General features: G+C 36.0%; 1 protein-coding gene across 20 annotated transcripts in view; it reads left to right on the top strand.

The window, feature by feature from the left end:
- LOC102884495 (ATP-binding cassette sub-family A member 3) overlaps positions 1-16780 on the top strand; it is a 114381-nt gene that overhangs the window by 53874 nt on the left and 43727 nt on the right. For 17 of the 20 annotated variants that reach the window (XM_025047254.1, XM_025047260.1, XM_025047248.1 and 14 more), the window contains 5 exons: positions 4712-4866; positions 5210-5269; positions 12129-12284; positions 12703-12913; positions 15088-15238. In XM_025047254.1, coding sequence (XP_024903022.1) covers positions 4712-4866; positions 5210-5269; positions 12129-12284; positions 12703-12913; positions 15088-15238 — 733 coding nt within the window. The remainder of the gene's footprint in view (positions 1-4711; positions 4867-5209; positions 5270-12128; positions 12285-12702; positions 12914-15087; positions 15239-16780) is intronic. The other 3 variants (XM_025047252.1, XM_025047250.1, XM_025047251.1) reach the window with 3 other exon arrangements.

The following is a 16780-nucleotide window of genomic DNA, read 5'->3' as shown; positions in this document are numbered from 1 at the left end:
TATGTATATATGTATGTATGTATGTATATATAATGGGCAGAGGAGCATAGGCAGATCTGCCTTGCAAGTGGAAACCTTCAATAAGGCTGTACTGATCAACTGACTGAATAAATGGAAAAACAGATGAGCAAATGGGGAATAGCACCAGGTTCTCCTGGTCAGACCAGCCACATCTGGCCTATTCGATGTTCTAGACACACTATTCTAAGATGACCAATAATTGGAAATGCAACTAGAAGCCAACAGCTAGGGAGAGAAAGGACTCAAAGCAGTTCAGGAGAAGGAAGAGTTCAAGGAAGTGGAGAACCTTAACTTGGAAGAAGGAAGACTGGAGGAAAGCAGAGAAAAGGAGAGAATGTAAAAGCTATTTTGAGACATTTCCTTCTCGTTCACTTGGAAGGTTCCATTCGTCCTTCTAGACCATCTTCTCTAGAGCTGCTACGCCCGAGTGACTCATGGAAATGTGTGACGATGTGTATGCAGAGAGAGAACAATCAAACAAATGTGGCAAAATATTTTTAAAAGAAGAAAGAAATGCGCAGAGGATAAATACACATATTTTCCAAAGAAGACATGCAGATGACCAACAGGTACACGAAGAGGTGCTCAGCATCACTTATCAGGGATATGCAAATGAAAACCACAATGTAATATCACCTCACAGCTGGTGGAGTGGCTGCTATCAGAAATACAAGAGATAACAAGTGTTGGCGAGGATGCGAAGAGACCCCCTTATTCACTGTGGGTGAGAATGTCAGTTGGTGCAGCTGCTATGGTAAACTGTATGGAGGGTCCTGAAAATATTAAAACTAGAGCCGCCATGTGACCTCCAGCACGTTCACTTCTGGGGATTTACCCGAAGGAAATGAAAACACTCACTTGGGAAGATATCTGCACCCCCTTGTTTGTTTTGCATTATTTACAATAGCCAAGACATAGAAGTGCACCCCGAGTGCCCTTCGATGGATGAACGGATTAAGGAAATGTGGAGCTGATCTTCCTGCCTACCTGAATTGTTCCCCTTGGGATCATCTTGTATGCAGAATTTCTCTTTTAGCTCCTTCAGAGCCTGTTTTATATAGCAATTTAGCCTTTACCCTAACTCAGTGGTTCTCAAAGTCTGGTCCTCTGACCAGCAGCATCATCAGCATCACCTTGGAATGTGTTAGAAGTGCACATTCTCATCAATGAACGAGTGGATGAAAGAGTTGAGATACATATATATCTCAGTGTAATAAAATAGCCCAGAAATATATATGTATATCTGTTTTTATGCCATTACCACATTATTTTGATGATTGTAGTTTTGTCGTGTAGTTTGAAATTAGGGAGTGTGATACCTCATTCTTTCTTTTTTTTCTTGAGATTTCCTTGGCTATTCAGGGCCTTTTGTGGTTCCATATAAATTTTAGGATTAGTTGTTCTAGTTCTGAGAAGAAGGCTATCGCTATTTTGTAGGAACTGCACTGAATCTGTATGTAGCTTTGAGTGGTGAGGACATTTTAACAATATTAATCCTTGCAATTGACGAGCATGGTATATCCTTCCATTTCTTTGGATCCTCTTCAATGTCTTCAGTGTCTTAACAGTTTTCAGGGTTCAGGTCTTTCACCGTTTTAAATTTATTCCTAAGTATTTTATGCTTTTTGAAGCAACTGTAAATGGGATTGTTTTAACTTCTCCTTCTGAAAGTTTCTTATTGGTGTAGAGAAATGCAACAGGTCTCTGTCTATCGATTTTGTATCCTGCAAATTAGTGAATTCATTGATCAGTTCCAATAGTTTTTTCAGTGGAGTCTTTAGGGTATCCTCTGTGTAGTGTCACGTCATCTGCAAATAGTAGCTATATTCTTCTTTTATGATTTTGATGTCTTTGATTTCTTCTGTTCTGCTGTGGCTAGGACTCCCAGTACTATGTGAAATAGAAGTGCTGATTGTGGGCATACTTGTCTTGTTCATGATCTTAGAGGAAAGTCAGGTTTTCATGATTGAAGATGTCAGCTGTGGGTTTGTCATATATAGCCTTTATTACATTAAGGTATGTCCTCTATACCCACTTTGTTGTGAGTTTCTATCATAAAAGGATGTTTTTTGTCAAGGATGTTGAGCTTTTTCTGAGATACGATTTTTATCCTTCGTTCTTTGATGTATCGCATTGATTGGTTTATGGATGTTGAACCATCCTTGTATTCCTGCAATACATCTCACTTGATCATAGAGTGTAATCCTATAACGTATTGCTGAATCCAGTGTGCCAGTATTTTGTTGAGAAGTGTGGCATGCATGTTCATCAAGAATACTGACCTGTAGTTTTCTTTTTTCCTAAGATGCTTGTTTGGTGTAGGTATCAGGACAATGCTCGTTTTGTAAAATGAGTTTGGAAGAGTTCCGCCTTCAATTTTTGGAAATAGTTTAAGAAGTATAGGTATTCATTCTTTAAATGTTTGGTAGAATTCACCTTTGAAACATTTGATTCTGGACTTTTATTTGTAGGGAGTTTGTTGATGACTGCTTCAATTTCATTAGTAGTAATTGGTCTGTTTAGATTTTCTGTGTCTTCTTGTTTTAGTCTTAGAAGGTGACATGCTTCTAGAAATTGATCCATTTCTTATAGATTGTTGAATTTGTTGGCCTGTATTTGTTCTAAGTATTCATTAATGATTCGTCGTATTTCTGTTCTTCTTTGTTCTTCTTTTCCTATTCTTTTAAGTATAAGGTTAGATTGTTTTGGAGACATTTCTCGTTTCCTGAGGTAAGCCCATATTGCTATGAATTTCCCTCTTCAGTCTGCTTTCTGTGTGTCCCACAGATTTGGAGTCATTGTGTTTTCATTTGTCTCAAAGTATCTTTTGATTTCTTCCTTTATCTTCCTTGATGTTGTTTGTTGATTTATTGATGATAGCCATTCTGACAGGTGCGAGATGATATCATTGTGGTTTTAATTTGCATTTGTCTCATTGGTGACCTTGAGCATCTTTTCATATGTCATTTGCCATCTGTATGTCCTCTTAGGAGAAATGTCTGTTCAGGTCCTCTGCCCCTTTTTAAACTTGTTTGTTTCTCTGCTGTTAAATGGTCTGTGTTCTTTCTATATTTTGGGTCTTAACCCCTTATTAGATGTGTAATTTGTGACTATCCTCTCCCAGTTGGCAGGCTATCTTTCATTTTGTTAATGGTTTCTTCACCGTGTAGAGCTTTTTAGTTTGATGGAGTCCCATTCATTTCTTTTGTTTCTTTTGTTGCCTTTGCCCATAGAGACATATCCAGAAAGATGCTGCTAAACCTAATGCTAAAGAGTTTACAGCCTGTGTTTTATTCTAGGAGTTTTGTGGTTTCAGGTCTTAAATTTAAGTCTTTAATCTACTTTGAGTTAATTTTTGTATATGATAAAGTAGTCTAGTTTCATTTTTTTTACTTGTGTCTGTCCAATTTCTCCACCATTTATTGAAGAGACTGACTTATCAAAGAGGCTGTCTTTACCGTCTCTTTACAATATACGTGGTATATTCTTGTCTTCTTTATCAGACCGATGGACTATATAGGTGTGGGTTTATTTCTAGGCTATTTTATTACATTGAGATATTGTGGACTATTTTATTACATTGAGATATTATGGGCTATTTTATTACATTGAGATATATATATCTCATATATATATATACACATACATAAATACATACATACATACATGCCATAAAGAAAAAGGAAATCCTGCCATTTGTGACATGGATGGACCTTGAGAGCATTATGCTAAGCGAAATGTCTGAGAGAAAAAGACAAATACTGTATGATCTCACATATATGTAGAATTAAAAAATTTTTTTTTATTTAAAATTTTTTTTTAATTTAAAAATTCGAACTCATAGATAAAGAGAAGTTGGTGTTTGCCAGAGGTTGGGGCGGGGGCTGGGCTAAAAGGGTCAAGGGACTCAAAAGATACAAACTTTTAGTTATAAAGAAGTTAAAGGGATGTCATGTACAGCATGGAAGCTGTACTGTACTATGTATTTGAAAGTTGCTAAAAGTAAATTTTTTTAAAGTTCTCATCACAAGAAAAAATTTGTAACTGTATATGGTAATGGATGTTAACTATGCTTATTGTGGTAGTCATTTCACAATAGATACAAATATCTAATCTTTATGTTGTATACTTGAAAGTAATATAACGTTATATGTCAACTATATCTCAATTTTAAAAAGAATATATTTTAAAATCGGATAAATGAGTCATAAGGTTTAAGTGGTTTTATAACTTACTTTTTAAATATTACCAAATAGTTCCCCACAAAATCTGGACTGGTTATTATTAATATTTAAATTTCTTGAGAACAAAAGTTTTACATTCCGGATCTTTATATTTCTCATGGCATCTACACAATACCTAATATGGTCCACAAATATAATAACCAACTGATTGCAACGCAAGTATATTGAAGTATAACAAATTACTTAATGTTTTTATTACCAGTATAGTCCAGACCATTGCAGAAACTTAGTATATTCAAGCAAAAAGAAAAGGAAAGAAAGTTTGAAGATAGCTAATCCCACCACCCAGATGTAACTGGATGTTTTTCCTAACTGTTCTTGTGCAGGAGATGGTGCTCATTTTTTTGAGTGACCCACAGGTAGACTGAATTTGAGATGCTGATTGGCAGTCTTACCCTGTTCTCTGACCGAGGCTCAGCTTCATCATGTTTTCTGCTTGCTCGTAGGCAGTTACCTCCCGACCAAAGGAGAGGCCTATATAAATGGCTATGACATCTCAAAGAACATGGTCCACATTCGAACAAACTTGGGCTTCTGTCCGCAGGAAGACTTGTTGTTTAATGACTTGACACTATCTGAGCACCTTTATTTCTACTCTGTGGTAAGTCAGCGATTTTTTTAAATTATGTAGTAAGGTTAACTTTTTTTCTTTTTATATAAAGATCTATGAATTTTAGAACATCCAAAACACTACAGTCAAGACACAGAACAGTTCGATCACCCTAAAACACTCCCTCGTGCAGTCTGTTTGGAGTCACCCCTCTTTCCCCCGGTAGCCACCCGCCTGCCTTTCATCACTATTGTTTCTTCTTGTTGAGAACTCACATAACAGGATCACACGGTAACAAGTTTAGAGATCAGCCACTTACACAGAGCGCGGTTCCTCTGAGATCGTCCCGCGCTGCTGTGCGGTCGCTGGCACATTTCTTTTCGTTGCCGAGCAGTTGTTCATGTCCGGATGTGACACGGTACACCGAAGGGCATGTGGACTGTTTCCAGGTTTGGTGAGTATGAATAAAGCTGAATTTCCTGTATGGCTTTTCGGGGTATAAATAGAAGTTTTCATTTCTCTCAGAGTAGGAGCGCCGTATTATAAGTGTTGGTTTAACTTTCTCAGAAGCGGTCAAACCACTTCCTAGAGAGGCGATGTCATTTTGCGCTCTTGCCAGCAATGCGGGTCGCTCTACATTCTTGCCAGAAATTTGGTATCGTTAATATTTCAATTTTTTTAAACCATTCTAGTAGACGCATATGTGTGTCTAATCATGGTTCTAATCTGCATTTCATGAATGACTAATGACATCGATCAGCTCTCATGTGCTAATTTGCTATTTGTATACCCTCTTTGATAAAATATTTGTTCAAGCCCCATCTGTCCATTTTTTAATTTGGGTTATTCATTTCTTACTGAATTTTTAAGAGTTCTTTATACATTCTGGGCATATGTCCTTTGTTTGATATGTGCTTTGCAAATATTTCTCCCTAAATATACCTTGTCTTTTCATTTTCTTGACAATATCTTTTGCAGAACAAAAGATTTAATATCGAAATCTAATTTATCATATTTTTCTTAATGGATCTTGCCTTTGCTGTGTGTTCCAGAACTCTGTGCCTAACCCCAGGACATGAAGATTTTATTCTGTATTTTCTTCTAAATGTTTGTAGTTTTACATGTTATACTTAGATCTGTGATCCATTTTTAGTTAGTCTGTGTAAAGGTATAAAACTCAGTGCTAGGTTCATTTTCTTGCATGTAGATGACCAATTGTTCTAACACCTTTTTTTGAAAATACTATTTTTTCATCTTTGAATTGCTTTTTGCACATTTGTCAAAAATCAAATGGTCATATTTCTGTGAGCTTATTTCTGAACTTTCTTTTCTGTTCCATTGATCTTTGGAATCTTTGCAAGTACCGCCCTGTCCTGATTAGTGTGGCTTTACAGTAAGTCTTAACATAGGCTAGTGCTATTCATCCAGTTATATCCTTTATCAGAAGTGTTTTAACTATTAAAGCTGTGTGGCCCATCCAAATAAATTTTTTATTATTTTTTATGTATCTACAAAAGTTCTGCTGTGATTTTGATTGGTATTACATTAACTCTGTGTATCACTTTGGAGAGAGTTAATGTTGTTCCTGTGCTGAGACTTCAGATTCTTCAACACAGTATTACTCTCCATTAATTTAGGTCTTTGATTTTCTGTATCACCATTTTCAGTTCTCAGTATACAAGTTCAATACTTGTTCATAGATATATAGTAATTATATATGTGTGTGTGTATGTGTGTGTGTGTGTGTGTATACATATAATTATTTGGAGCTTTAAATTTTTTTCCCAGTTATTCATTGCTCATACATAGAAAAATGATTATTTGTGAGTCAATTTATCCTCTGACCTTGCTAAGCTCACTTATTAGGTTTAGGACTTTTTTTTTAAGATTCTTTGGTTTTATACATAGACAATCATGTCATTGAAGAGTAGGGACGGTTTCTTTTTTACATGCCAATATGGGTGCCTTTTATCTCTTTTTCTTGCACTGGCTAAGAAAGCTATGATGTTGGATATGATTATTGAGAGTGGGCATTCTTAACTTGCTCCTGATTTTAGAGAGAAAGCATTTGGTCCTTCACAATTAAAATTGTTTTGTAGATGTCCTTTATCACTTTAGGGAAGTTCCTTTTTATTCTTAGTTTGCTGAGAGTATTGATTATAAACGAATGTTGCATTTGGTCAGAGGCTCTTTCTGCATCTATTAGTGACTGTGTGGCTTTTCTGTAGACTCTTGGCGTGGTGGATCACATCAACTGATTTTCAGACATTGGACCAGCCTTATATTAGTAGCGCAAATCTCACTCAGTCATGGGTTTTTTTAATACATGACTGAATTTGGTTTCATATTTTGTTCAGAACTTACATCATTAGCCTGTAGTGTCCGCTTTTTGTTTTGTCTCTGGTTTTAGTATGAGAGTAGTATTCTCTTCTGTTCTGTTTTCTGGAAGAAATTGTGTAGAATTGTTTAATTTATGTTATTTTATTTAATTAAAATTTTAATTAACTTTTTTTTAATGTTAGGTAAAGTTCACTAGTAAAACCATCTGAACCTGGAGATTTATTCTTTGACATTTTAAATTATAAACTCAATTTATTTAAAATTACTCTGTGGTCCAGCAATCCCATTTCTGGGTATATATCCAAAGGAAACGAAATTGGGATCTCAAAGAGAGATCCGCACTCCCATTTTCATTTTGGCATTATTCACAATAGCCAAGATATTCATGTGTTCAACAGATGAATGGATAAAGAAAATGTGGTGGGTGTCTGCGTGCGTTTGTGTGTACGTGTATACATACACATATATTTGGAATATTATTCAGCCTTTAAAAAAAAGAAGGAAATCTTGACATTTGTGACAACGTAGAGGACATCATGCTAAGTGAAATAAGGCAGACACAGAATGACAAATACTGTATGATCTCACTTATGTGTGAAACCTAAAATAGTCAAGCAGAGAACAGAATAATAGTAGCCAGGGGCTGAGGGTGATGAAGGAAATGGGGAGATGTTGGTCAAGGGGTACAAAGTAGCAGTTACTCAAAATGAGTAATTTCTGGAGATCTAATTTACAACGAGGCTGTAGTTAACCATACTGTATTGTATACTGAAAAAAATAAAAATGGAAACTACTTGAGATGATGAATATGTTAATTACCTTGATTTTGGCAATAATTTCAAAAATATATATCTACACACACGTATATACATGTATGTATTGCATTGTACGCCTTAAATATTTATAATTTTTGATTGTCAGTTATATCTCAGTAAAAGTGGAAAAAATTCAATGTATTTAATAGTTATAGGAATATTCTGGTTATGTCATATTAGGTTAACTATAGTATTTTGTGATTTTTGAAGAATTACTCTATTTCATCTAAGTTGATGGCTGTGTATATAGAGCCATTCGTAGTATTCCTCCTGTCTGGAGTCTATAATGATATTCTCTTCCTTCTGATATTGGTTAAGTTGTATTTCTCATTTTCTCTGTCATTATTGCTAGAAGTTTATCAATTTTCATGATCTTTTCAAAGAACCAGGTTTTAGTTTCATTGATTTTTCTCTTTTACATTTTGGTTTTTTATTTCACTTATTCATGCTTATATATTATATTCTTCCTTCTTCATCATTTGGGTTTTTTTTCCTCTTTTTCTTGTTTTTAAGGTCAGAGCTTAGATAATTGTATTGAGGCATTTCTTCTTTCTAACGTAAGCATTTATTGCTATGATTTTTTTCTCTAAGCACCCCACAAATGTTGATATATGTTATATTTTCCTTTTTATTTAGTTCAAATGTTTCCTATATTCCTTGAGACTTCTTCTGTGACTCAGACCATTTACAAGTATGTTTTTAAATGTCTAAATGATGGAAAGTTGTCCTGTTTTTATCTGTTATTTTTAATTCTTTTTTTTTTTTTACATTTTGGTTTTTTTTTTATTAAGTGTAGCTGTGTATATCTACTCACCTTTTAATTTTTTTATTAAATTTATAGGGGTGACAGAAGTTAATAAAATTATATAGGTTTCAAATGTACAATTCAATAGTATATCACGTGTATATTGCATTGTGTGTTCACCACGCAAAGTTCAATTTCCTTCTATATATTTGATCCCCTTTTCCCTCTGATAACCAATAAACTATTGTCCGTGGCCATGAGTCTCTGTCTTGTTCATTTGTTGCTTTCAGTTCCCACATGCGAGTGCCATCCTATGGTTCTCAGCTTTTTCTGCCTGACTTATTTCACTTTCAGTCAGAGATCATACTTTGTCTGATTTCAAATGTTTTTAAATTGCCAAGGTTTTATCACCAAGAACGTGGTCTATCTTGGTGACTGTTCAGTATGCACTTGAGAAGAACATGTTTTCTGCTGTTTCGTTAGAATTCTCTATAAACATCAATTAAACTCAGTAACTTGATGTTGTTGTTTCGTTCTTCTCTATGTTTGCTCATTTCTGTCTCGTAGCTCTGTGACTGACTGAGAAGTGTTGAATTTACTGTTGTCATATGTTTTTCTATTTCCAGTTCTGTTCGTTCTTGTTTTCGGTGTTCTGTTGTTAGGCGTATGCATGTCTAAGATTGTTATGTCTTCTTCGTGAAATGACTCTCTTATCAGCATGTAATTTCTCTTTTGTCTCTGATAATTTTCTTTGCTCTGAAGTCAACTTTATCTGATATTAACATAACCATTCCAGCTTTCTCGTGATTTGTGTTTGCATGGTATATCTTCTTCAAACACTTCACTTTAAACCTACCTGTATCATTAAGTTTGAAGTGAGTTTTTTGTAGACATTGTATAGTTAGGTCATGATTTTTATAGTCTGACAGTCTTTGTCTTTTAATTGCTGTTTTAAACTATTTCTTTTTAATGTAATTATTGATATATTTAGATTTAAATGTATCATTTTATTATTTGTTTTGTTTGTTCTCACGGCTTTTTTTTTCTGTTTCCTCTTTCTAGTCTTCTTTGGGGTTATTTGAACATATTTTTAGTATTCCATTTTAATTTGTCTATTGTGATTTTTACTATATCTGTTAAGAACATTTTTATCAGTCGCTTTAGTGATTACAAAATACAGACTTAGCTTTTCACAGTTTTTTGGAATCAATGTTTTCCAGCTTTATTTGGGATGTAGAGAGAACCACATTGTAGATCCTCTCTCCTGATCCCTTTATGCCATAGGTATCGTATACTACACTACTTATATTGAAGCCATCAGACAAGATTATAGTTTTCACTTAAAACCATCTAGCATATTTAAAGAACCATAGGAAAGTAATAGGTATTATATTTACCCTTTCTGTTGTACTTTATCATTCATGTTTCCTCTGTCATTTCTCTTCTGTTTGAAAAACTTTCTGTATCATTTCATTTATATCCGTACTCTTGGCTACAGAGTCTTAGTTTTCCTTCACCTGAGAGTATCTTTAATACGCCAACATTCCTCAAGGATGTTTTTGCTTGACGTAGAAATGTGGGTTAACAGTTCTTTTCCTTCGGCACTTAAAAATGTTTTTCTACTGCTTTCTGTACACCATGGTTTACAATGAGAAATCTAAAGTCATCTGAAGTGTCCCTATAGTTAATTCATCGTTTTTCTCTGGATGCTCTCAACATTTTTTCTTTGTCTTTACATTTCAGCAATGTGGTTATGATTTGTCTGATGTGGATTTCTTTGAGTCTGTCTGGATCAGGTTCAGGCAGCTTCTTCAGTCTGTAGGGTTGTGTCTTTTGCCAAACTTGGAAGGTTTTCAGTCATTATTTCTTCAAGTAGTATTTCAGCCACATACTCTTTTTCTCCTTCTGGAACTTTTATGACATGAGTGTTAGACGACAATTTGTTGTTGTCCAAAAAGTCTTCCGGGCTTTGTTCATTTTTCTTTAATCATTTTTCTTTCTGTTGTTCAGATTGGATCATTTCCATTGATCTGTCTTCAAATTAACTGGCCCTTCATCATTTCTGTTTTACTACTGCATATATCAAATGAGCTTTTTATTTTTGTTATTGATTTTTTAGTTCTAAAATTTCCATTAGTTTCTTTATATCATTTGTATCTTGATGATACTTTCTATGTTAATTCCAACATCTGTGCCATCCTATCGTTGATGTCTATTGATTGTCTTTTCCTACATGAGATGAGATTTTTGTCACTCTTTATGCACCAAGTGATTTTTGTTTTTATCCTGATGTTTTCAACAATACCTCAGGAGACCCTAGGTCTGTTTATGTCTTATCTGCGGGCTGTGGCTCCCATGCCAATTTCAGTCTTTGTGGTGCTATTTCAGTCTCTTTGGTGTATGTGTTACCCATTGGCCAGCTCATACGTGGGTAGAGGTCTGCTCATTAGCGTAATTTTTACTGTTTGATATTCTATTAGGGTTATATTCACGTATGCAGATGATAAACACATGAGTTCATAAACAACTTGACAGTATCACTTGCATGCTCCTCTCTCCTGTGAGCTCCCCAGTATGTTCTGGTTCCCCAGGATTCCCCAGAAATCACCCACTTTCACGATCGCGCCACATCCAAGCGGCAGGAGACAGACAGAGTGGTGAAAAGCAATCGGGTCTCGGCCCTGTCCTCTTGGAGCTGCGGCACCGCTGGACTGAGAAAGCTCACCTCCCTCCGAGTTCTGGGTCATGGAGGAGTCCCATTCTCTTCTCCTCTCGCCACCATCCTTCCCATAAGATTTCCCACAAGAGAGCAGGAAAAAATGGGATTGCCCCTCCCACACTCCGCCAGAGCTCTAGAAGTTTCCCTTTCCACCCCTCAAGCCAGAAGCGGCGGGTGTCTCCTGAGCCTCATTCTGTCTGCGCTTCAGTGCGCACTGCCACCCTTTGGATTGCTCTGAGTCTGGGCTGGAGAGCGCGGGAGGGAAAAAGTGATAAAGTCAACACCAGTTCGATGCCGTTTCAAGTTCTGGTGTTCTCCATCCAACCGCTGGGGTTTACTTTTTGTAGTTCTCTAGATTTAATGATTACGCTGCGTGGGAGGTAAAGCTGTGTGTGTGTTTACTCCATCATACCTGGAAGCTAGAGATGTTTCCGTTTTCCCTTTGTGCATGAGTTCCAGGTATCTTTAAAAATTGTGAAAATTCATTTTGAGGAACTCTCCTTTAGAGGAGGTAGTGGATAAGGAGGCAGTGGATAAGAGACTACGTAGGTGGTATAAGCAAAGAGCTGATATAAAATGTTTTAAAGATGTAGTTGTAAGAAACTTCGTTTATGGATATAGTAGAAGTTATGATCTAAGAACTTCCTGAGGATAAAGTTGGACACATCATGTAAATTCTGGCTCTTCTTTCTAGGTAAAAAGGAAATGTCAAAAGTTAGACCCTGTGGAAATCGACAATATGCTGTCTATTTTTAACCTGCTAGAAAAGCGTAATGTGTACTCAAAGTTACTCAGCGCAGGAACGAAGCGCAAACTCTCCGTCATGATAGCACTTATAGGAGGCTCCAAGGTACTAAAGAAGAGAGAATTGTGCGTGCGCGCGTGTTTGTGTGTGTGTGTGAGAGAGAGAGAGACAGAGAGAGAGAGAGAAATAAAGAGGAGATGGGGGCAAGGAAGGGAGGGAGGGGCACACGTGTGCACTCAAAAATGGGTTCCTGCCAGCTTGTCCAGAATACCCAGCTGACAAAAACCTGATACTGGATATAAATCTTAAAGGAATGTTACCAATGATAATCAGAGGAAATCTACATGATTGGATCAGCTGTTATATGATTTGGGGTTATTTTTTCTAGAGTTTTTACCATTTTTTACAATTTTTAGTCTAGGTTTTATATCTTAGCTTAAATATATTCCCCCTCAAATAATTATCCCACAGGTAGTATGGCTTTAATTATCACTGGTCATGGAATTGTTCTTCTGGCCTTTAGGTGATGATACTTGATGAGCCAATGTCTGGCATGGACCCAGCCTCAAGGAGAGCCACCTGGGACGTGCTTCACCGGTATAAACGGGATCGGACCATCCTACTGACCACCCACCGCATGGAAGAGGCTGACATTCTGGGTGACCGCATAGCCATCATTGTCAAGGGAACCTTGCAATGCTGTGGCTCTTCAGTCTTCCTGAAACAAATATCTGGTCTCTCTCCCTTTGCTGCCTTAATAATATTCTAACATGATTTTAGTTATATTTTGTCTGTTACTGCAAACTTCATTGACTCCCTCTGTCCTAGTAATTAGGTCTCAACTATTCCAATTGGTTTTTAAGGGCCTTTGCAATCTGGATATTCCCTATATATACTTATCAGTATCCACCACATATCTTCAGACTCAGGAAGTACTTATATCAACCTACAAAGACCACGCTTATTTCTCCTATTTTGCCCCTAGAAAGCAGTTGTGCCTCCAAAAAGATTCATTTTATTGAGTAATTGACTGGTCGATGCAGAGAGGAAGTAGAGAAATCAGTCACCTCTGTTCCTAGTTTCTTGTTTGTCAAATCAAATTTCTAGTGTGATGAGGTAACTTTAACATATGGCAGTTGACACTAAGGATGCAGTGCAGAATGAGAATTATGTAAGTGGAATAAAACAGTCTTCAACTTTGATAAGTATGTGGCTTTTCTGGGAGATAAAACTGGTACATCAAACAGTGAATTATTGAGGGCTAAAATTATAGTAATTGGAATCCAGAATTGGAGATCGTAAATGTCAGTGGAGATAACTAAGGATGACTTGCTTCATCATTCATTTATTCAGTATTTGAGATTATTTAACTCACATTAATGTTTTCCTTTACAGTAGTTACTGTGGTATCCACTTTATACATCATTTTTAATTCAAAACAATATCCCTTTTATAGATACAAAACTGGGGTTTAGATATATCAAAAATGTATCCAAAGTTATATTTATCTAATCATTTAGTTGTTCAAAGTTTACGATCACCTTCCAGGGTCGAATTTGGACAACTAACTTGTAAGGGGTTCTACATCCAAAATTTGATTTATTCCATCTGAATTAGATGCACCTGGGTTATGAGCCACATGATCTAATAAATAAATAAATAAATTCTAATTTTATTCACTAATTTTACTAATTATTGGTAAAATAATTAGTATAGCTAGATATTTTAAAAGGTATAAGGTTTGGGGATATTCATTTCTCTTATAGATGCTAAACTTTAAATATGCTTTACCTGGATTTTTTACATTTTTGTCAGAAGCCTAGGATTTGTGTTTGCTTCTTTGATGGCACAGGACATTCCGTGTTGCTATCAGCATTCAGCTCTCCAAAGGCATTTTTTATTGAATCTTAGAAGGACAAGATAACTGAGAAGCTTATTTTGTCATGACGCCTGAGAAATGAAAAACAGTATTATTTTGTAAATAATCCAAAGATAGTTTTGGTTCCCATAGCTAGTAAATAATAGATAAGTCACTCTATTCTCCGGATGTCTGTAGCCTCATTTGTAAAATAGAATAAAGTGTCATGTCTACCATAATAAGCCAGGCAAATAAACCGAATTCTCAGCTAAGAAGACCTATACATAAGACCTATGATTCAAATCTTACTAAGAAACATAAATGCAAATACAGTGACCACTTGAAATGCAGATATTTAAAATCAATGATTTTTTCCTTTAATTCCTGAAAATAATTTCTTCATATAGGCAAACTCTAAGTAAGTACAGTAGTTCTCTGATTTCTTTAAGGTCTGTAATCAATAAGTATATTCTCAGGCTTTCTAAAATTTAACAACCTTCCTTCAACATTTCATATCTCCTCTCTCCACTTTATTTTTTCTAACACAGTATACATTTTAACTTATTCCTCATCATTATTATCTGTCCCCTTTCGCTAGAAAGTAGCTTTTACGAGGACAGGAATTTTTGTCTGCTTTTTTCCCTGCTGTGTCCCCAGACCTAAATGAATGCCTGCTACATGCTGAACAACCAATGACGATAAATGAATGTTTATCGAGATTACAGTTTCAAAAATTCTGAGTAGCCAGAAAACGGGGGCCTTTCTGCATCCATCTGTTGTGTCTGGTTTTATGCACTAGGTTATCGTTCATTAAGAAAATGATTGAAATTATAGAGGAAGTCGCTGTTTATTCAGTGTCTTGGTTCTTTTAGCAACATTGGGAAATTTTAGGTGTGATCCTCCCTAAAGTCATAATAAAATGTCTTGTGACGTACCGTGTCTTCTTCCTTGTGGACCTAGGCAACCTGAGCCATGGAGAGCCACGGTGGGTCTTACCAGATGAAAAAGTACAGAACTGCTTCATTTGGTCTTCTAAATGATTTCTCTCAGGTGCTACATATCACGTCATCATGGAGATGGAACCACAGTTCGATGTCGAAAAGATCTGTGCAGTGATTCAGTCTCATATTCCAGATGCCACTTTGGAAAAGCATACTAGAGCTGAATTATCATTTAACTTGCCCAAAGAGTATGTACACAGGTATAGATTCAAAGAGTTCTAGATGGATGGTTTGGGTGACCAGAAGTCGTTTTTAGTTTTCCAGGTTTAGCAAGCTTAGTGAGTAGTATTTTGCTAGCAAGCCAGGTCTCCTCTTACAGCTGTCATTTGCCAGCTACAGTTGAGACGTTCACAGCTGAAGAGTTCTCTCAGTGAACAGGGGATCGCTTCATCAACTCGAGTTCATTCAAGGCTGGTTTGCTACTTTTATTTCTGGGATTTTTTGTGGGGGAGGTGGGTTTGCAACCTATTGTCTGTCGCTTCACGGTGTTAATAAGGGATAACTAACGGTAAGATGTTCATAGTATACAAATTGTATGGATGGTGAATAAGATCCAGAGAAATATTAAGACGATGAAAGAAAAAAGTAGCTTAAATAACAACTCTTGGAGCAAAGTGACAAGGACACAGATAAAACAGTTTGACCTCAGCGATTAGCCAAATTAACTATAGAGGGAAGACATGGGGATGATCATTCTACCTGGGATTCCCATCCCAGCTGCGAGTATGAGCATCACTGACCTTCAGGGAGTGTGCCATTTTCATCTTCCTGTCTGAAGTCATTGCTATCTACATAGCCCATAAATGCAAGGTGGCTGCCCTACGCGAGAAAAGATGCGGGACTTTTAGGATATTGCTCTACTTCATTTGGTGTAGAGCTCCTGGGTAGAATGCAGGAAATAACGGCAGGAGTCAGGCACCCGAGATCCTACTAAACGAATAGTTGGTTTAAAATTATCCTGTTAAAGATAATTTTTTTTTCCACTGTAGGAGGAAAATAATGAAATGACAAGTTCTTGGTTATTTCCAAGACTTAGATCGTTTCATTAATTATTCATTTAATTTGTGCTGTGCACAGCTCTCAATGCTTTACACATACATGTGTTCACATTAAAAAAAAATGAGAAAGAGACTTAGAAGCAATACTTGTAACCTCAGTGCCTATATTCTAATCTGTAGAATATGGCTAACAAAAGTGAACTTGAGATTTTTAAACAAAGTTGTAAGCTGCTTCTTTGAGAAGACCAGTGTATTTAGTAAAACTGCAGTCATACTAATCAGAAAGAAAAAGAGAAAAGACACAGATTACCTGTATTTGGAATGAGTGATGATATCATTACCTTTTCTACAGATAAGACATTAAAAAACTAATAGGATATTATAAACAACTGTGCCAATAAATTTGACACCTTAGATGAAATGGAAAAAAATCCTTGAAAAACACAAATTACCAAAACTGACTCAAGAAGAAGTATATAATTTGAAAACCTCTTTATTTATTAAAGAAGTTGAATCTGTACTTTAGAACATTCCCACAGAGATAACTCCAGACCCAGATGGCTTCATGGATGAATTCTACCAAACACTTAAAGATGAAAAGAGCAATTCTATACTAACTTTTCCAGAAAATGCGAGTAAAGGAAACATTTCCCAACTCGCTTTATAAGGCCGGTATTACTCTGGTACCAAAATCAGTCAAAGACATTGCAATAATAATCTGATGATGATAACAGTAATAATAAT

Source organism: Pteropus alecto, unplaced genomic scaffold (genome assembly GCF_000325575.1).
Source record: "Pteropus alecto unplaced genomic scaffold, ASM32557v1 scaffold15, whole genome shotgun sequence".
Classification (NCBI taxonomy): Eukaryota; Metazoa; Chordata; class Mammalia; order Chiroptera; family Pteropodidae; genus Pteropus; species Pteropus alecto.
This window is presented reverse-complemented; position numbering and strand designations above follow the sequence as displayed.